We start from the raw sequence: 21,330 nt of genomic DNA, 5'->3' as shown, positions 1-21,330 counted from the left end.
GGGCAAATCTGACTCTCTTCTTTTTTTAGAGATGCATCAATGGCCAACTCTACCGGGCTAAGAGATGTGGAAAAGTTCCCTGTACATTTTTCGTGCCCATGTTATGTTACATTAGACAAACATGTTTGGCAGAATTCCCGAAGCTAGCTTTGTTTCTGTCAGCATTAATATATTCCCGACACTGCATGTACAGTCTGGGAAGTAAAGTAAAATAAAATCGCTCCAGACTGAGACCAAAACGTTTGATTTGCTAACATGTGGCTTCTTTCCAGATACAACAAGCCAAAGAACAAACGGCAAATTGTCCCTCGGGGTCTGGAACATTAACAGTGGTGAATCTGGTGCATAGCCTCAAACATGCAGTGTGGGCTTAATTGGAAATGATTGAAAATGGAAATTTCTCCTACACTGTACATACTCTTCGCACTGTCATTTCTGGTGAAATCTGCAGCGTCTGAAGCATGACAAGAAAGACCAGTGGGCAGAGATGAGACAGTGGAATTAATTTGCACACCCAGGTAAAAATGTATCATACCACCTGTCTACCCTATGATGAAACCATCAGCAGTTATGTGTAATCATCACATGCATGTGGGTAAATTGTGTGTGTGTGTGTGTGAGAGAGAGAGAGAGAGAGAGAGAGAGAGAGAGAGAGAGATGTGCTGCACACTTTACACTAAGGTTGCTTAAAACCATTGAAATCAATGAGCCTCATTCAATCTTTGTGCAGGATTGCAGCCTATGTCATTATTGGTGTACAAACATACTTGGTATCATAGAATCGTAGAGCTGGAAGGGACCCAAAGGGTCATTTAGTCCAGCCCCCTGCAATGCAGGAATAGTCCTAGCCCTTTCTGGAGAAGCTGAGGACTGAACCTGGGACCTTCTGCATACAAGGAAGATTCTCCACCACTAAGACTTGGGGCACTTCCAGACAACCAATTTATTGATCATTCTTCCTGATTTATCTGTAGGGAGATTAGACAAAGTTGGCCATTTAATGTGCATTTGTTCCAGTTTGTTTGAGGGAGGTTTCTGCTGCATCAAAGCAAGTGTTATCCACACTTCCCAGTGGATTTCCCCACCACTTTCCTTAAAGCAAAAAGTCTGATCTTTGGGGAAGGGGGAGCTGTTGTGCAAGACCTCCCAATCCAATAGAACTGTGCAACCTGAATTTGCTGATATGTTATTGAATCCCACCCGGAGGTAGTGACAGTCTGGAAGCCACCAAAGTCTCATTTACTTCTGAGTAAACATACTTGGGATAGTGCTGCGTATGGCCTAAGAATTATCCCTTTGCGTTAAAAAAAGGTGGTGGTGGGGTAACAATTTTACCTGCATTGATAACATTGCTACAGTTATTGGGTTGTCACCAATGTTAGTCATACTCAGAGAAGAACCATTGAAAAGAACATTGAATACAACCTACCATAAAAAGCAGCCATGACAAATGTTCTTTGTACACAATAACATATTAAGCTGTGTAGACACCATATGTTCAAAGCCCGCACACCCCAAGAATCCTGGCGATTGTGGTTTGTTAAGGGTGCTGGGGAATTTTAGCTTTGTGGTGTGGTGAGTAAACTACGGTTCTCAGGATTCAAGGGGTTCATTTTAATGTATGGTGTGTACACTGTCCTGCTGTGAATTCATTCTTTGCCATTCGATTTCCAAGAGCAGGCCTTGGAGCTATATTTTCTTCCCTTTTTTTGCCCTCTCCCTCATGCAAGCTGAGCTGACATTTCTGGAGAAGGGGAACTAAAAAATTTCATAAGGGAAAGACTCTTGCTCATTGCAAGAATATATTGTCTGTTGCAATAATCTCACTTTTTGTGTTCTGTGTTGCTAAGTGAAGCCAGGAAGTGCAGTTTATCCTGATATCTCAAGCATAAGAATTTGTTTCCGTTCTTTCTCTGTCAGCACAGGCTTTCCCCCTGTGAGCTTAGCCATGCTATATCTGGATATTTCCCCTTTGCAGGGGAAATAGCAATCCAGGGTGTGTACAAAAGATAAGAGATCCTTGTAAGGGCTGGCATGACATGTTTTTCCACATGGTTAACCAAGATTTTGAACAGTGACATCATCTTCCCTTGATTGTCATTAGTAGGAAAAAAGGAACAACTTTTAGGTTCACTGTCAGGGGGTTTGACAGAAATAAATGCAGACTGATGTATAGGATAGACTTGTCCACTTGTTACACTGAACATAGGTAGGCGCTTGCCTGTAAAAATATTTGTGTGAAAGAGTATACATTTGTTGATTTGTACAGCTCAACCACAGTATTGTTATACAGGAGAACAGGCTCTACACTCATTTAATGCAATGTGTGAATCTGCCTTACATGACACCCCAAAGCTGTCTTTGTTCACAAGCAGTGTCTCCTCATTTAATAACTCTTATAGCAATAAACCGAGCATCCTAGCCCCATTGAAGCAAATCATATAAATTAAATGCTTTCAGACTGTACAGGATCTCATGGGGGTCATGTAATAATCATGGCCTGGTCACAAAATCATGAGTCAAGATCCCTAAAAAAAACAAAACCCCAAGGTTGGCTTTCAAAAATCTGATTATAAAAAAAGAAATCTATTTTGAGACTCACTTTTTCCCCTTTTTCTCCAGAACACATGCTTCCTTACTCACTCCAGTTCTGCACGCTATAACTGTGGTTACTGAGCTGTTTGTGCATCTGACTCTCCCTGAGTATCCAAACGCCATGTGGATCGCAGATTGCTATGATTACAAACACATCTACATGCAGTGGGAAAAGCTGGCATATGGAACCATCCTGAGTTACTTTTTGGAGGGGTATAACCAGCTTCTTGGAGGGATGTATGATCAGTCCAGCCACCCACCTCCTTCAATAATCCCTCACACATCTTGTTTCCCAATAACTGCCCTAGGCTTTGGAGGAAAATTGCCAACACAGAGCATGGAATTGGCTAGTAAGTCCATTTGCTGCAGGTACCTCCTGCTTGAAGCAGGAACCGGCCCGCCTGTGATGCAGGGTGAAGTGCCTGCCTCGGGTGGCAGAAGTCTGAGAGGCGATGCTCCACTCACCCTGCCACTTCGGCCACTGAGAGGGAGGCAATCTGGCGCATGGTGTTGCTGCTCATCTTTCCTGCTCCGGGCAAAGCAGCCAAATGAGCAGCAAACACTTGGAAGAGCATCTTAGCTCCCACCAAGATCTGCAAGAACCAGGGTGTGGCAGCAGAAGTGGAGTGTGATGAATGGGGCCAGGAGGCAGCAATTCCCCTGCGAAATGGGAAAGGCCACCTCTGCTTATATGCACGGCAGCCTTCCTCAATCAAGTGCACTCTAGATGTTTTCGCCTGCAACTCACATCATCTCTGATGATTGGCACTGATGGGTGCTGTATGGGGAGACAATAAGGGCATGGTGTAGATCTTGACTGTATCATAGGCAGGACCAGAGTGGGGCAGGGAGCAAGTGCCCCCCCCAGTCAATGAGTTTGCCCCCACCACTTGCCTCCCCGTTTCTGAACTACTATCGTTTGCATATGCTGTTATTTTTCTTTTGTTATTGATAGTTTTATTAAGACTTTTCATAACATAATAAAAAAACTAATCTACACACAAAAGGGAGGGAGGGAGGGAGGGGACAGATGAATAAAAATATCTTCACTTTTATACCATACAGAAAAAGGTGCAACCCTCCCAGCTCTCACCTGGGAGCACCCCTTTCTTCCCCCAGCCTCTTTCCCTGGGAGATGCCCCCTTCCCTGCTTCTCACACAGAGTCCTTCCCCCACTGTCAATCACCTTCATCTGCGTGCAATTCTCTCTTTAACCCATATGCTGTTATTTCTCTCTCTTGTTCACCGAGAAATGTACATTGCCTCTACTCTGCCTCCCCACTTTTTTATGCGGCACCATTCAGTAGATGTCTCTGTGATTATGAGAACTGGATTTTTATTCTTAACTCATTCAGGATATTGAAAAATCCCTGGATCTCTGCCTTTTAAAACATACACAGACAGTAGCTTCCTGTGCTGTTGTCTTGGCAGAATCACACTATGTGGGAAGGATTCCAGGTAAAGGCCTTTCCTGCTGGGGCACCTCTTACAAGGAGCACAGAAAAACAAGCTGCACAACAGCAGGGTCTGCACTGCTTTTGTTCCACTACAGCAAAACCCATGGAGGAAAACTCAGCTGGGCCAGCCCTAGAACCCCAGAATTAAGCAAAGGGAGTTACCCAAAATGTCCTGGGGAGGTAAAAAGTTACCCATGACTTTAAGGGCACTCACAGCAGGTTCTTCACCCATGGCGTGAGCATGGCCTTCCAAGCTGTCCTAGATACATGCATGTCCAGCCTCAGCTTTGCCCATGCTGCAATGTATCCAGCAGGCTTTCCTCCTTAATGTGGCACTTGTATGTTTATTTGCATATATATATATATATATATATTCATGATTCATCTAGTGAAAACAACTCACATACATTTTTTAAGGAGTTGCCCAAACTGCTCTGGAGGGGACTGGATGTGTTGAGTGGGTGATATTAACCAACAGGTAACTGCTTTCTCCCTCATTCAAATGGAGCATAACATATTTCAGGAGATCAAAATCTATGTTTCCATGCAGAGTAGCAACTCTTACATTGTTATATCTGTCTATATTTCCTGGACCACACGTTTCTCTGTCTCTCAGCATCATGCTGTATGGAATTGTTCTTTAGGGTTGCCAGTTTGTCTTGTTCCTATCATTAGGCAGAGTGAGGCAGCTGCCTCGGGTGGCAGATGCTGAAGGGTGGATAGGAGTTGTGAGGTGTTGATGTGTGTTGTATGTTGTGTGGTCTACCCTGGCAGTGGCACCACCAGGGGAATAAATTCAGGGTGGGCACAGAAGGGGCAAAGTATATTTATAGGTGAGTGAGAGAGAGAAAATAACAGCATGTGTTAATGACAGGAGTTCGGAAATGTGGGTGGGCAAGTGGGGGGGGTAGTAAGCTCCTTGTTTTGGGGTGCTTGCCCCTATAGGCCCTCCTCCTACAGGTACAGAAAAAGATGCTGTCCTGTTGCCAATGTAGAAGGAAGGTTTGATCGCCAGCCCAGTCAGGCTTTGCACATGGAATAGGAGGCGGCACCATATTGTCCCTCTCAGGCAGCAAAATGTCTGGCAGCCTGGCATGCAGAAACAGGTGAAGCTTATCTTGCGGACTTGACATCTTTCCGCAGGGCCTGCAAGACAGAGCTGTTCCGCCTGGCCTTTGGTTTGGACTCAGTCTGACCCTTCTGTTTCCCTCCCCTTACGGTTTTGATTTATGGGCTACTTTTAAAATGAGGCTGCATTTTAAATTGCATTTTAACCTGTATTTTAAATTGTGTCTTTTTCTATTATGTTTTTATTCTAATTTTACTGGTGTTAGACACCCTGAGCTTATTATTATTACTACTACCATGGAGCTGACATGGTGGATAAAACATCACCTGTTTTAATCTGCATGTTCTGAGATGCTGATAAAGGGACAGCAGCAGAGCAAGCCAAAAAGAAAAAAGAAAGCTCCCCCCTTTTCAGCCACATCTGTGTGACACAGCTGGGGGAAAAATCGAAGCCTGTTGCCCCTCAGGATTTATGGAAAAGATTTGCCATGTTTCCAGATACGCACGACAGGCAGCATGGAAACAGCTCGTTCTCCCCTCCCCTCTGCTCCTCAGAGTATTTTCATTTCCTTCTCCCCCCACAGCACCCCGTGCAAAAAGAAAAGAAAAGCTCCTGTTGTTTCAAAGAGGCAATTATTAGCATTCACCCAAGGAAAAAGGCTGTGAATTATCGTGATTGTGGCGGCACAGCTGATAGCTTCCCGTGCAGCCTGCAAGCGGATTTAAGGGAGGGAAGGAGTTTCTTCTCAAAGAGGGAGAGTGGAAAGAGAGCGGCTGTTTTACTTCAGGAGGGGAAAAGTACCGCCGCTAAAAGTTTCAGGACTCACCCAGCTGCCCGGTTTCCCAGCGATGTTGTCATCCTCTCAGCAAAGCGCGCGGAGGCGCTTCTCGCTTCAGAACCGTTTGAGGTCTCCCTTGTGAAGAAAGCTATACCTTGGCATTTCCTCACAAAAAAGCGTCCACGCCCTTCTCCTTCTCCCCCACACCGGCTCGGCAAATAAAATAAAAAAACTAATATATATGTGTACAAATGATGGTGGATTCAACGCGAAGGATAGCCGAGCTTTCACCACAGTAGTTCCAAAACACTGTCGACTCCGAAATGAGAATCCCTTTCCAAGTGGTGTTTCTGCATTGAGCTACTTTTCTACTTCCTGTATTTGTGTGAACAGGGGCTCTCAGGAAGAGGCTGTCCTTGGTGGTCAAGGGTGTTTTATTTCTTCTTCTTCTTCCTTCCCACCCCCCCCCCCTCACCGCCCTACAAACCCATTTTTAGTCATGAACTTTAGCTCAGAGAGTTAGGAAGCCGGGCCTGCGCTCTCGCGCCTCACTGCCGGCTTCGTACCTGGCTCGCCTCGGACTGTTTCCTCAGCCCCGCAGGTACATCTGGAGGAGAGGCGGGGGCCGTGAACTCTGCGAAGCATTTCATGCGGCAGTAGTACAGTGGTGTCCATCTGCAAATTCCTGAGGCATGTGTATTTGTGTTTTGAGTGAGTAACTGGAACCAGATGGAGTCTGGAAACCTTCGCGCTGTTTACATAGGACGTGCGAGAATGGAGGCCCGAGAAGCCAGGGAGAGGCGCAACTTTCTGACAACGCTGCAGTAATAGGTCCTTCTGGGCTTGCTACTCCATGAATTAGTGCCCTAATATATATATTTGTTGCCAGTTAAAAATCACAGAGCACGCCTGCTCTCTACCTGTGGTAGGGTACATGGCTTATGCACGGCCAGGGGGAAAAAAGAGGGCAAGTAGCAGAGCTCAGTTGGTGGAGCATGAGGCTCTTAATCTCAAGGTGGTGGGTTTGCGCAAAAACCCTGCATTTCAGGGGGTTGGACTAGAATTGATGATCCACATGGTCCCTTCCAACTCTACAATTCTATGAGTCCATGATAGATTTGCAGAATGCTTACATATGCTAATTTACACATATAGATGAAATAGTGGCAATGCTTTGAAATCCTTTAGAAAGAAAGATACGTTGCATCAGAGAAGACTGTGGCCAGGTCTTTTCTACTCTCCCTGTGTTACTGCGTGTGGGGAACTTGAAGGCCACTGAATATATCTCTCTCCTGAGGGCTCTTTATCTTTAAACTAGAATGTAAATAGCTCTTCAAAAAGCCTGGGGTCACGTGACTATTAATATTATTGCGAACCAAACACATTTCAACCCCAAAAGGGTCTTCTTCAGTTGTAAATATCCCACTTGGCTTTTATCGCAATAGGCTGGTCATACCAGCTGAGATTCTGGTACAATTATATCCCAGCACGCTTCAAATGATGACACTTTGAACATTTGATTGATTGTGAAGAGAATAAAGTTGTATATTTCCGTTTATACATATTGCATATTAATTTGCAGATTTATGCACTCATACCAAATTTTGCATTTTAGTCCATCATCTGAGACTGAGTTTTGTATTGCTTTGCTTTTCATATCCTTGGTAGGAAGCTAGACAATAAATTATGCGGCTTAAACAAAGACGAAACAGTGATATTCTAACCCAGATACAATTAAGGCCATTCTAATAATAATAATAATACTAATAATAATAATAATATCACATTAGCCACACAGAAACCTGTAGCAGCATCAGATTAAAATCACCATAGGTTGCTTCCCCAATGCATGTTTCATGCTATTGACCTCCCTCCCTCAACCAACCAACCAACCAACCAGCCCTTAATGATTTCTCAATCCAGCTGTGTCAAGCCTTCTGCTATTTTAACTTCAGCATCAACATTCGGTTATGGTTCAAAAACAACCTTCCTCAACCTAGCACCCTTTAGCCATTGTTGGACTACAATGCCCATCATCCCTCACCACTGGCCACCTTGGCTGAGGTTAATGTTAATTGGAGTCCAACAGCACCTGGAGGGCACCTGGTTGATGTAGGCTCCCCCCCCCCCGACCACCTTTACTTTCTGTTATCTGAGGTCCTTCACATTCAGCAGGTCATGGAGCTGGATCTTGGTGCAATGGAGGGAATGCCTCAGCAATTGCAGTTGTTAACTAGAGTGTGTGTGTGTGCATTTGCCTGACTTCTGCTACTCTTACCTGACACACTGAATACAGTGGTACCTCGGGTTAAGTACTTAATTCATTCCGGAGGTCCGTTCTTATCCTGAAACTGTTCTTAACCTGAGGTACCACTTTAGCTAATGGGGCCTCCCACTGCCGCTGTGAGATTTCTGTTCTCATCCTGAAGCAAAGTTCTTAACCCGAGGTATTATTTCTGGGTTAGCGGAGTCTGTAACCCGAAGCATCTGTAACCCAAGGTACCATTGTGCAGGTAACTCACAACCAAGGGGGAAAGAAGATGCAAAAATGGCATGCACTGGGGCTGGGGGTGGGGAGAGAAAATGGCAAGAAAATGGCACATATGGGGGGGGGGGGAGAGCAGGAAAAAATGGCCAGCAGCCTTCATTAGAGTGCAGTGATGGCTTTGTTGAGCCCATCCAGGAAGAAATGGAATTGCCAATTGAAATATACTCGGAGTCGAGTGTGGAATTCAAGCTCTTTATTCAGCTCTTGGGACGCGGGTGGCGCTGTGGGTAAAAGCCTCAGCGCCTAGGGCTTGCCGATCGAAAGGTCGGAGGTTCGAATCCCCGCGGCGGGGTGCGCTCCCGTTGTTCAGTCCCAGCGGCTGCCAACCTAGCAGTTCGAAAGCACTCTCGGGTGCAAGTAGATAAATAGGGACCGCTTACTAGCGGGAAGGAAAACAGTGTTTCCGTGTGTGGTTCTGGCTCGCCAGAGCAGCGATGTCACGCTGGCCACGTGACCTGGAAGTGTCTCCGGACAGCGCTGGCCCCCGGCCTCTTGAGTGAGATGGGCACACAACCCTAGAGTCTGTCAAGACTGGCCCGTACGGGCAGGGGTACCTTTACCTTTATTCAGCTCATAGTAGTGAGGAATGAAAGTTTCCCCAAAATATCTGCTTTATATACATTATTTACACAATGTTTCGCATGTGATTGGCTAATTCTGGGATTCTCCTGTAGGCCAATCAGGTTGCAGATTCACTTCCACCTGGAGCTGGATTGGGTGGCTCCTGCGGACCACTCATACTGCTGCATTCTTCTAGGACCAATCAGACTGCTGCATTCTGAATCCTATTGTTCTAGGACCAATCAGACTACTGCTTTTTGGATCCTATTCAACTCAGTACACAACACCAATTGAGGACCAACAGGTACTGACTGCTGAAGAGCTGCAGGAAATGGCTGGATCAAACTCAGAATGGGAGCGTGAGGGTGAGGGTGGCGAGCATGAACCAGCAAGCTGGAACCTGCAGAAATTTTCTCAACTCTTCCAAGTCATAAAAGCACACAAATGATCTGATTGCAGAGTTTGACCCCTCAATGGAATGCAGCCTCAAGATCATCCATGGAATTACAGACAGTCTGAGACCAATGCTTATTTTCTAGGAAAAAAAGGTGCAGGAACTCCCACTTTTTTTGACAGGCAACCCTAAGTTGTTGTGCTTTTTTAAGGGGGGAGCCAAAGTTATTCAGCTTTTTTTTAGGGAGAAAACAACACCTTTTTTGATGTGGGGGGGAAACGCTTCTCCAGACAATTGCCCCACCGCTGGCACCTCTGTGGCCACATTGCAGTGTCGCCTGACTCGCCTCCAACGCGTTGCCCTTGCATTTTTACACACACTTTCCCCTAACACACACATTTTTGTATATGTTATTGTTATGTACTGAGTTGAATAGGATCCAAACTGCAGCAGTCTGATTGGTCCTAGAACAATAGGATCCAAAATGCAGCAGTCTGATTGGTCCTAGAACAATAGGATTCAGAATGCAGCAGTCTGATTGGTCCTAGAACAATGCAGCAGTATGATTGGTTGGCAGGAACCACCCAATCATGCTCCAGATATAAGTGAATCCACAACCTGATTGGCTTACAGTAGAATTCCAGAATTAGCCAATCATGTGCAGCCCATTGTGTAAATAATGTATATAAAGCAGATACTTTGAGGGGACATTCACTCATTCCTCCTCACTACTATGAGCTGAATAAAGAGCATGAAATCACTTTGCGACTCTGAGTATATTTCAGTTATTTGACTGGCAAAGGGCATCACAAAATTTGAAGAAGTGTGAATTTCAAAGGATATCTGGGTTTCAGTTTGTGTATGGTTTGGGGAAGTGGAAATTGGGTGTGCTTGCTTTAAAATGTGGACTGAGCCAAATTTCTCCCACCTTCGCAGCCTGAGTATGAGACACTGAGCAGCACACACACACAAACAGAATTTGAATTCTGTGGCAAGAAAAGGCCTGTCCTGTTCTGAATATACGAGGGCCTGGGTGTAAAGAACTAATGTAAGTGTCTTCAAGAGCATTAAGGGGACAGCCAGGAGGCAACTGTAGCGGATCCAACCGCTTATCACCAATGAATATTGCGGCCCCCTATTCAATATACAGTGGTACCTCGGGTTATGAACTTAATTCGTTCTGAAGGTCTGTTCTTAACCTGAAACTGTTCTTAACCTGAAGCACCACTTTAGCTAATGGGGCCTCCTGTTGCCGCTGTGCCGCCGCTGCACAATTTCTGTTCTCATCCTGAAGCAAAGTTCTTAACCCAAGGTAATATTTCTGGGTTGGTTGAGTCCGTAACCTGAAGCATATGTAACCCGAGGTACCACTGTAGTGCACACACCTCAAAGTGCACCATTGAACATTGAACAGTGAACAAATTTACCATGGGATGTCTAGTGGGGGACTTTTGTGAGAGAAAACTTAAATGATTATAGTCTCAGTCAGAAAATGTTCAAACAAACAGGAAAAGTTTCTTAAACAAAAAAAGGGGGGGATTATGAAACAAGGTGGTCAGGAAATGCGGTCTTTCAGGTAGAAGTTAACTTATTTACTTTAACTAACTATAAGATGACTCAGGGTTAAACAGAGTGTTACAGTCACAGCTTCTCTTTACCTCTCTTTACTCAAAATCAGTTGTTATACTTCAGTTTCTGTTACTTAGTTAAATACAGTTAAATACTTTTAAGACCATACAGCTTCCTTCACCGATTAATAGCTTGGTTCATGAGTGAGGGGCACTTTCCCTCAGTTACACACTCTTTAAGCAATCCCACATCTGAGGTATTCCAAATGGTATAACAGACCCAGGGCATCATCTCACCCCTTGTTACTGATTCAGGAGTCTTCTGTACATAGAAGAACTCTCCCCTCCTGGCTATACTGAGACCCAGGTAGCCTGTATCCCCACAGGTTCTACCTCTCCCCGTTCAGTCACAATCCTCCTAGAAAACTCCTGTCTGTATACCTTTCCCAGAGGTAAAAGGTAAAGGTAAAGGACCCCTGGATGGTTAAGTCCAGTTAAAGGTGACTATGGGGTGTGGCACTCATCTTGCTTCAGGACAAGGGAACCTGCATGTGTCCACAGATAGCTTTCCAGGTCATGTGGCTAGCATGGCTCAACTGCTTCTGGTGTATGCAGTGCCAGAGCGCATAGAAACGCTGTTTACCTTCCCGCCGCAGCGGTACCTATTTATCTACTTGCACTGGTGTGCTTTCCAACTGCTAGGTTGGCAGAAGCTAGGATAGAGCAACTGGAGTTCACCACCTTTGATCGGATTTAAACCACCGACCTTCTGATCGGCAAGCCCAAGAGGCTCAGTAGTTTAGACCACAGCGCCACCTGCACCCTACCTTTCAAAATCCCTCAACACAGTCCCCCTATCCAAGCTTCGGGGCTCTGTCTTCTTGCTATGGACAGTTTCCTCAGTGTGGATGTTTAACAACTCAGAACCAGTTCTACCTCAGTCAAATCCCATCCTACTCCCTATCTGTCCCCTTAAATCAAGCCCTAACTCCCTCAAAAACTGCTCCTTTTGTTCTCCCTCCTGAAATGCTGTTCCTTCTTCTTCTGTGGCTATCTGACTTGGTTTACAATCAGAGAGTGGCTCCAGCACTCTGGTGGCATTTCAGGGGGACTGCATCACCAGACTCTGGTCCGGTTCTGCTGTCCGTCTCAGCAACATCCAGGAGGGCAGCTGAAGCTTAATGGCACAGCCAGCTCTTCTCTCTCACTTTCAGAAGAGGTTTGGACATATGACATGAATGGCAGGGGCTGCTGTTCAAGAAGTGCAACCACACGGTCCCTTTGTATGCATGAAACTAGTTGCGTGCAAGTTTGGATCACAACCAAGGCATATTTGCATAGATTTGCTTGCCTTCCACACTTCCAACTGATTCCACCAGGCTTCAGAAGAGTGGCTGCACTTCGTCTTATTGCTAATAAAAAAAAAACCTAGCAAGAGTTTTATTCTGTCCTGGAGTGTCAACACAAGGGGGCTTGTGAAGAAGGCGCAGCAGAGACTGTACTTTTTGAGAATACTAAGGAAAAACCATCTTCCGCAGAAACTGCTGCTTGCCTTCTATCACTGTGCCATTGAGAGCGTGCTCACTTATGGCTTATGTGTGTGGTACAGAAGCTGTACTACCCAGGACAGGATGGGGTTGTGCAGGGTTGTTAAGGCAGCAGAGAGCATTGTTGGCTGCCCACTCTCCACCTTAGAGCAGATTTATACCACAAGGTGCCATAGGAAGGCACTGGACATAGTAAAAGATCCATCGCATCCTGGTCACTGTCTCTTCGAGCTTTTGCCGTTGGGACGGAGATACAGGATGATGAAGACAAGAACGAGCCATCTTAAGAACAGCTTCTTCTCCAGAGCGATCTCGGCCCTGAATGGGAAGCCCGGACTTTGAAAGTCAACTAATATCCCTTGCTGCATCATACTGTATTGTTTAATTAGTGTTTTTATGGAGCAGTCAAGTAATTTCGTTGTCCCCGAAGGGGGCAATGACAATAAAGATATATATTATTATTATATTATATTATTATTCAGTTTCTCTTGCCTCTTGCAATTTAACAAGCCACCTGTCACTTTCCTCAGTTTTTCTCTGTAATCATGAGGTCTAAAATGGTGTGCGTGTGTGTATCTGTGTGCATGCAGGTGAGCTGGGTTTAATATGTGTCGCCTGGTGTATGTGTACAACACACACAAGCAATTTGTACATTCATCAGACTTTGAATGAACTGACAGCATCCGCTCTTTGGCACCCAGCAAAGGTTTTTTGTTTTTGTTTTTATCTCCCCTCCCCCTGGCTTTAAATACCATCTGTATTGCTTTTAATTCTGTGTCTATTGGCTTTTATTTTCTAATTTGATGTGATTTTTCAGGGCTACTTTTTATTGCTTCAATTGTTTTAAGATTATCCGTAAACTAGCTTGAGAAGTAGAGAAAACGAGTTAATTCTTCACTTGCACAGTGCAATGGTGGGCATTTTTTTACCCACCATGCATAGCATATCTATTTAAAAAAACATTTTTGCACAATCTCTTTCCAAATGACGAGTTTCAGTAACGTTCATGAACTTTAACAAGTGCCAAAGGGAAAAGATAGGACAAGATTGGCTTTTACTAAAGTGCCCTCAACTGATGTGCGGATTGCGTAATCGTAATGCTTCCCCACCCCCTCTGTCTGTGAGCTGCTATATATCATCTGCAGGCTGCATAAGGACGCTGGATGAGCTGTTGTGGGCTCCTGTACTGTTAATCTGCAGATTACAAGCCCGTTATAGCACAAACCCACATTACATAACTGGCCAGTGAAGCCTGCTGAGTCAAACTGTTGGCTGAGTGATTTTGCACATTGGAATGGGGCTGTCTCTCAATACAGAGCCTTTTATGATCAGTGTACACACAAATGCTACCCTTTCCCCAAGCAGAAATAAAAGGCAGGATCTCTAACTCCCCCTCTCCCTTCTCTGACACACACACACACCTGTGTGAAGAATGTCCTGAATTTATATTTTGCTCGGCTGACCTAGTGGCTTATTATGTCATGCAATCCAGCCTATTTAAGAATCTATGGACCATCTCTCCAGATCCCTTGCATTTCTGTTGGGGCTCCTTTCAGCTCCAGCATCAACAGAGAAGGTGGTTTTGTCGCTTCTCAGCCCTGCATGTCAAAGTTGTGCTTTCCCAAGAAGTTTGGTGGCACAGGGTAGGGGGTGGTAGTCACCTCTTCCTCTGCTCCCAGTCTGATATCCCTCACTCTGATCTCATGCGACGACGAGCATCTTTATTTTGGGATGTGGTGAGCAATTAAACAAAAGTAACAACAGTTTGCTTTCTTCTTACTGAAATGCCCAGTTCTTGCATTTAAATGCAACAAGCTGGGGGTCAGAGGGTGTTGTGATGGCACAAGAGTGCCACACTGGGAACCTCAGCCCTAGATTGTAAAGGGGAGGAGGGCACAGCTCAGTGGTAGAGCATGTGCTCTGAATGCAGAAGGTCTATGGTTCAATCGCAACACCTCCAGCTAAAAGGGTGAGGTGGCAAGTAGCAGGAAAGGCTGCTGCCAATTTCTTGTTCTTCATGTTGAAAACAGCTTTGCATATAGGAATATTTTCCATGTAACCCTTTAACAGTCTTGCAGCTGTCTTCAAAATTATTTCCAGCTTTTGTAGGAATCCGTGAAACACAATTTAGAGCACATATAAGGAACAAGTTACAACTTGAATGCAGCCCTAAATAGGAGAGTGTTCATTCCTGATGCCTGGACACACTTTTCCTGGGGAAAACATCACTGCCACTCTCTTGTTATCCTTATATATTTTATTGACAGTGTACATGTGTTGTTATACATATATATATAGTGCCTTACAATACTGACTGCTAGGTTTATTTTAAATATAAATCTTCATTTCATATTAACTATTGTTTCCCCCCTCCTTTTCACGATAAAAATAATCAAAGGTCATGCCAATATTATGTAACAAATTATCACGTTTGGAATTTTCTTTATAATGACATACAGATCTGTACAAAGAACCCCCATATCACAAAAGCATTCACAGTGCATAAGGTCACAGTCATTGAAAAAATAAATAACATGATAAATAGATTCTGTGTAATTTACAGTTTACAAAGTTGTCACTTTCCATTCTCTGAGCAGCACTATAAAAAGCATCTCATTATTTTTTTTTTCAGACGAGGTACCACCATACCCCATTGTGGGATGCACACTGCACACACCTGTTGCACATGGAACGGAAAAAGAAAACTACATGGATCAGCAGTTAGTTCTGTGCTCGGAAATGTCCCTGAATCATCTCGCTCAACAAAGGGAGAGCTTTGCTGAAGAGTTTTAGCCACTTGGAACAAAACTGCTGCTTTCTGAAGAACTATATACGGTTTTGCTTTTTGCTTTAAAAAAGGGGGGGGAAACACATACAGTTGATGAATATAAAGGCCATAATCTTGTAGCAATGAAAAGTGAGTGTGACAGGGCCGGCCCACCCATGAGGCAAGGTGAGATGACCGCCTCAGGTGGCAGGATCCACAGGGGCAGCAGATCCCAATGTAGATTTTTATTCTCCCCTTGTTCCTGATGCAGATCCTTGCTCACCCCTTCTTCCCTGGTAGGGAGTGGAAGCCTTTTTGTGGTTTGCCTCAGGCGCCAAAATGTCTTGGGCCGGCGCTGGAGTGTGATGTGTATTCAGTCATACTCAGAGTAGGACCACTGAAACCACTGAATTTACTCAAAGTATGCTTAATATTGGATATCATCCAAAGATTGGTGATGGGCATAGTCTCATTTGAAGACCTTGCCTGTCTGGCCATGTCAGCTTCTGATGCTTTCAGATTTCACCACAATTCAAGGTTACTGAATATCAGAAGCTATCCACCTTTCAAGCATCTTGAGTTGACAGACCTTAGGAGTTCTACATTCTTTCTGTGGGTGTAAGAACAAACAAGCCAACACACAGACAGACAGAAACAACATGCTAGCAATTTTCATTAAGGAGTTAGGAAAATGACAGTAGCTCTCGGTTACAATCAATTTTCTTTCAGAAAGTGCTTTGAATTTCAGGACAGCAGCATGGAGAACATGCAAAGTACAAAAATAAAATAAAAGGTAGTGCACATAAAAGTGTCCTTTGCAAGACCAATGACCCAGAGGCCTTGCCAAATTTGGTGGTGAATCAGGTTCTACTCATTAGGGGAGTGGTTTTCTGACGGTGCTCCAAGAAACCATGGGCTCCTTTGGGATACTATCAGGGAAGATCAAAAACAGCAGCTATGTTTTCCTGAAAGAGTTTGTCCATCACATCCACCTTCTTGCCCTTTAATGTGCATCTGCATGGGAGTCTTGGGTGTTGCACTTCAGTCACAACACAGCAATATATACACATCAAAACACTCCCCTACCCCCAGAACGCTTTGCAAATGCACTGGACTTTGTTGTGGGTTTTTTTTTACCAGAAAAGTTAATGCAGAAAGGATTCCCTGATAGTATTGTGTTTGAAAACCACTGCTTTGTATCTGCAGAAGAAACCATGAATGTGACAGCATCTAAACCAGTCTTTCTCCAACCTGCTGCCCCTCAGATATTGGAGTTGTGATGATGGGAGTTGTGGTCCAAAAGCATGAGGAGGGTATTAGGTTGAGAAAGCCTGATATAAACACTAAACTGATCTAATCAGCCCTTTTAGGGAAGGTTTTGACATGGTCCTCTATTTGCAGGGCAATGGTTTTCTAGTTCATTAGACAGGAGTTGCTTGCTCTGTTCAAGTAAATGGCACAAATAGCAATGCTGCAAACTACAGGTGTAGGATAACAGAAGAGCAGATTTCTAAACCATACCAAACACTAGTTTGCCCTAATTGAAAAGGGGAATCAAGGAGCTTGGGATAGTTTGAATACCAAGGAGCAAAGGGACCTTCTACTATACAATTTTGAACTTTTAAGGTGCTGCAATTTTAATGGCAAAAATCTTTGGTTTCACACGGGTACAAACGTTATTCATAATTTGCTTTAAAATTACATTGGAGTTTTAATTTCCTGCATTAACTTCAGCGCTTAGGCAATGTTAACAATGACCTAAACAAAAGTTCTGTTGGAACAACCTAATTTTTAACATTTAAATCAGAAGAAAGAGCCTTTAGATGGAAAAGGACAGAAGGTCGTGGAAACTGAAAGAGAGAAAGCTGGAGCGCCAATTTCTACATTCACAACAGAATTTGGTGAGGTGAATGCAACCTTCTGTACACTTTTCAGTATAAAAACGACCTAAGGAAAATAATTATAATTTGGAACCCTTTCCTGTGTCTTTATGTTTTAAAATTGACCAAACAACAACAAAAATCCACTGTTGAAAAACAGTGGATGTAAGAAATCATATAAAAAGAAAATAAACTTGGCACAATGATGATTAAGAGTGAACGACACGAAGGATAAAATGCTGATCCAAAGGGAAGACTCAGGTAGGCAGTCTTCCAGGCTGACTTGCAACCCAACATCAGAGTTCGGACCATCACAAAGTCATAAAAATAAACACAAAACTAGCTCTTGCATACCATTAAAAAAGAAAAAGAAAAAACCACCCAAACAACCCAGAACCACAAAACCAAACCCTGGTCCTGCAGCATTTATTCAGTTAGTAGTGCTCCCTCTTAGTAAGGTTTGAAGTGCAGATTCCCACTGCAGAATCAGGGACATTGCAAAAAATGAAAACCCAACAGCCACACTACATTCTACTCTGCCGTGCTCTTTTGAGAGAGCTGCAGAAAGCTGGAATCGCAATAGTTTTGGAAAGAGAATTGAAAGTGGTTTGAAAGAGAGCACTGCTTTACCTCCCCTTATTGCACACACAAATTTCTTGTGTCTCACTTTTGTTGCTGGTCAATGTATGGTGCATGATTTTTGGAGGAGTTAGCTGCCTTGAGGTTAGTATGAAAGGCGGGATATATAAACCCCCAAATAAATAAATAAGCAAGTTTTGCATGACTTTTAAAGAACAACAAACAAACCCCAAATGAGGCAAAACCTGCTTACTGGGCGCAGAAGTCAGAAGACACACTGCAAGCCATGACCCCTCTTTTAAACCACTTTCAAGTCTCCGAGAAAGGTACAGCAAGGAACTGCTTTGCATCCAGTTTTCTCGGTGGTTTATCAAACATTTAGCTATCAAAGATCTTTTAGAGGAACTCAGTCCTATAAGCATCTCACACCCCAGTGAATGTAGCAGCAGTTTCATATTTAATCGACTGTAATCCTAAACGTGCTTATTGGGCTAGGAAGTAAGCTCTGTTGAAGATAATGGGACTTGCTTCTGAGTAAACACGCATGGAATATTTAGTTTGACTCACAGACCTGCACAGGACTTGTTTTTCATTTAAGACAGAGTAAAAACAGAGTAAGATGGATCAGTTCAGAAGTGGAGAAAGAGCAGTATATAGTCTGATATAGAAAGGCTATATAAATTGTGACAAAAACAAGTAACAGGCTGCTATCCTAGGTACGCTGGCATGGATTTTGAGCTGAAGTTCTAAGCCCACTTACCAGGGATTAAACCCCACTGAAGTTACTTTAGAATAAAGCATGCATAGGGTTGTGTTGTAAATCTCAGTTCAATTTATAGGATTTACTACTAAATAAAGAGTTTAGGATCTTACTGTTAGCTTCCTAAGTAGGTCTCAAACCACAACATTTAACTAAACATTCAAGTACTTGCATATCAAAAAGGTTGGCCCATGAAGAGACTTTTTGGGGTGAGTGGGAACCAATATGTTATCAAAACCACCTCCTTTCTCAACTTATTTGCTGCTTGAGGGCAACTGCTAGTTTCTGCAGTCTGCTTCTCTGTTGCCTTTTATATTATTTTATTTAGTCTCCATCTACTTGGAAGCATGACCTGGCCAGGTAAGGGCTGCACTGCATGATGCCACAGAGCCAATCAAATGTGGTGACATTATGATGTCATAAAGCCAATTCAGAGTGAGGTCAACACTTCCCTTCCTTCCTAAGAATATGCAAGCCCCTTTCCGCCCCCCTCCTGTTCATAACTCCCCCTCCAAAATAAATAAATAAAGCTGGAAGGGCTGTGTGCTTTGACGAGCTGTGAAACAAACACTCAAAGCTACAGTCATGTTCCTAGATTCTAGAACATGAAGCCTAAAAATGCCTTTTGAATGCTGCACAGATGAGCATACCCTTCCTTTTGCCACACAACCATTTTGTATATTGTCACTGCTACTACTCATAGTTGCTAGCTGCACTGAGAAACTGTATAGTACCAGTACAACTTCCTGGGACTGCTCACAAAGTGTCAGGGATTGTGGGAGTGTACTGGGGTAGCAATCGTGCGAATCATCATATACATTTGCTAGTTCAGTGGCTCATAGTGTATAAGACACCTGTGTACTACTGGTTTGTGAATAATAATAATAAAATTTTATTTGTACCCCGCCCTTCCTGGCTGAAGCAGGGCTCAGGGCAGCTAACATAATAAAACTAACACAGTATCAGCTTTTGGGGAATTCAGTGCTTTATGGCAAAATTCATCTATCTTGTACTCTCTCTCTCTCTTTTGCAGCATACATTCCCAAATAAAGAAATATTTTCATGTTTAATCTATTGGCCACTTTGGTATCAGAGTAGAGAGCCTTTTCTTTCCTCCACTTCAGGAGCCGTGCAATACATTTCATACTGTCAATGTAAAACTTACTCAGCTTCCCCCGATAAACACAGCTTAAACGCATCATTACTGGAATTCCAGTAACGTTTGGAATTCCCCCTGCCCTGCACCCCAAAATACATTAGTAGTTGTATTCTCTCTTCAGACCACACAAGTGAATCTGTTTCAGGAGCAAATTCAAGGCACAAGTTTGAGACCAACTTAAGAAATTCTCCCCCCTCCCCCTCCAAAAAGAATGTAAGAAATCTTGGGAGATAGGAGACTCACTTTGTTTGCATGGCTTTAATTCTATGGGTTTTGCATATGGATTAACTACATTATGGGACTCTTCAACATAAATAACCATTGCCATCCTATATGCATTTTTGTCAGATCATGTATTTGTGTGTGTGTACATAATGCAGTACAATCAAATACCACATAGAATAAATCTTTTATCAGGGTGAGAGTATAAGTATCATTCTGTTGAAAAATAACCAGCAATAAAAATAACAAACTGAACAAAATTCAGAATTTCGGGCTTGTGGGGTTTTGGAATCCAAATCCGGACTCCTTTAAAGTGCAGGCAATTTCCAGTCTGCCATGAAATGAGACCTGTGACTGGAGTTTTTGTCTCTTGGGCCCACAAGCAAAAGGGAAGGAAATTATTAGGCATATATAGACCATTCCTTTTCTGGGGTGATGAGGGAACAGTACAAGAACATAATGCCTCTTCTTGAATTATTTGTCTTTACTTCTGGGTCTTACCTTAGATTATGGCATTCCTAGAATAGGAAGAAAGTGCTTTTAGCATATACTCTGGCTTATATATTATACAGATGTTCCCTCTGATGCCATAACTCAAAGACACCTGAATGCTTCAAGGTTGTCCTATACAGATCAGGCCTACCTAACATATAAGCAAACCTTCCTTATCCTATTGGTATCCTTTGGACGGGCTAATCCAATCAGAGACTTAAAAGCCTCATCCGATAAGCGCCCACAGTTAGGCAGCAGCATGTGCATACTGTCAGCTTGCGGGGACATCTTGTTCCCTTGCTCTAGCACAAGAGCACCATCCCAGTGGCAATCATTGCAGAATCAGTGATGCTCTTCCACTTATTCTTTGCCATGGTCCCATTGGGCTGGGGCACAAGGGCAGAGGACGGCAAGAAGCCAACTTAAGCAGCATGTAAAGGGCTGTTCATTGGCTCTAGAGCAGGGTTTTCCCAAATTTGGGTCTCCAGCTGTTTTTGGACTACAACTCCCATCATCCCTAGCTAGCAGGACCAGCGGCCAGGGATGATGGGAACTGTAGTCCAAAAACAGCTGGAGACCCAAATTTGGGAAACCCTGCTCTAGAGGCAGAAAAGAACACACAAGCATTTGCCTGTACCCGCATCCCCCAGGTATATGGGGCAGAGTATGGCATCTCTCTACACACACACCCTCATGTGTTTCAGCCTCAGTTTCAACTTTTCTGATGCACTAGGGGCAGCTGAAGCTGATTCTTGGGATTCGCTTGCCAGCTTAGGTCAATACTGATATTCATCATGAAAGACAAAAGAAGATTAAGTAGTACGTTTCTCCCTTTGCATAAAACTAAGGTTCAAAATGAGCAATGAATTCCTCACACCAATTAAAAATGAAGTGATCTGTTTGAAAAATAATAATTCCTATTTACAGCACACTTCCCAGTACAGTATAATGAAT

General features: G+C 43.7%; 1 protein-coding gene across 3 annotated transcripts in view; it reads right to left on the bottom strand.

The window, feature by feature from the left end:
• RIN3 (Ras and Rab interactor 3) overlaps positions 1-6,850 on the bottom strand; it is a 72,661-nt gene extending 65,811 nt beyond the window's left edge. For 2 of the 3 annotated variants that reach the window (XR_014509843.1, XM_083435006.1), the window contains exon 1: positions 5,948-6,843. Coding sequence is in view for 2 of the 3 variants with exons in the window: in XM_083435006.1 (XP_083291132.1) it covers positions 5,948-5,979 (32 nt within the window). In the remaining variant the exon portion in view is untranslated. Of the gene's footprint in view, positions 1-5,947 lie in introns of all 3 variants that reach the window. The other variant, XM_083435008.1, reaches the window with a different exon arrangement.
• Positions 6,851-21,330: the final 14,480 nt, after the last annotated feature.

This window comes from Podarcis tiliguerta (genome assembly GCF_965153285.1).
Source record: "Podarcis tiliguerta genome assembly, chromosome: 1".
NCBI lineage: Eukaryota > Metazoa > Chordata > Lepidosauria > Squamata > Lacertidae > Podarcis > Podarcis tiliguerta.
The sequence above is the reverse complement of the archived record's forward strand: the minus strand, read 5'-3'. Positions and strand labels throughout refer to the sequence as shown.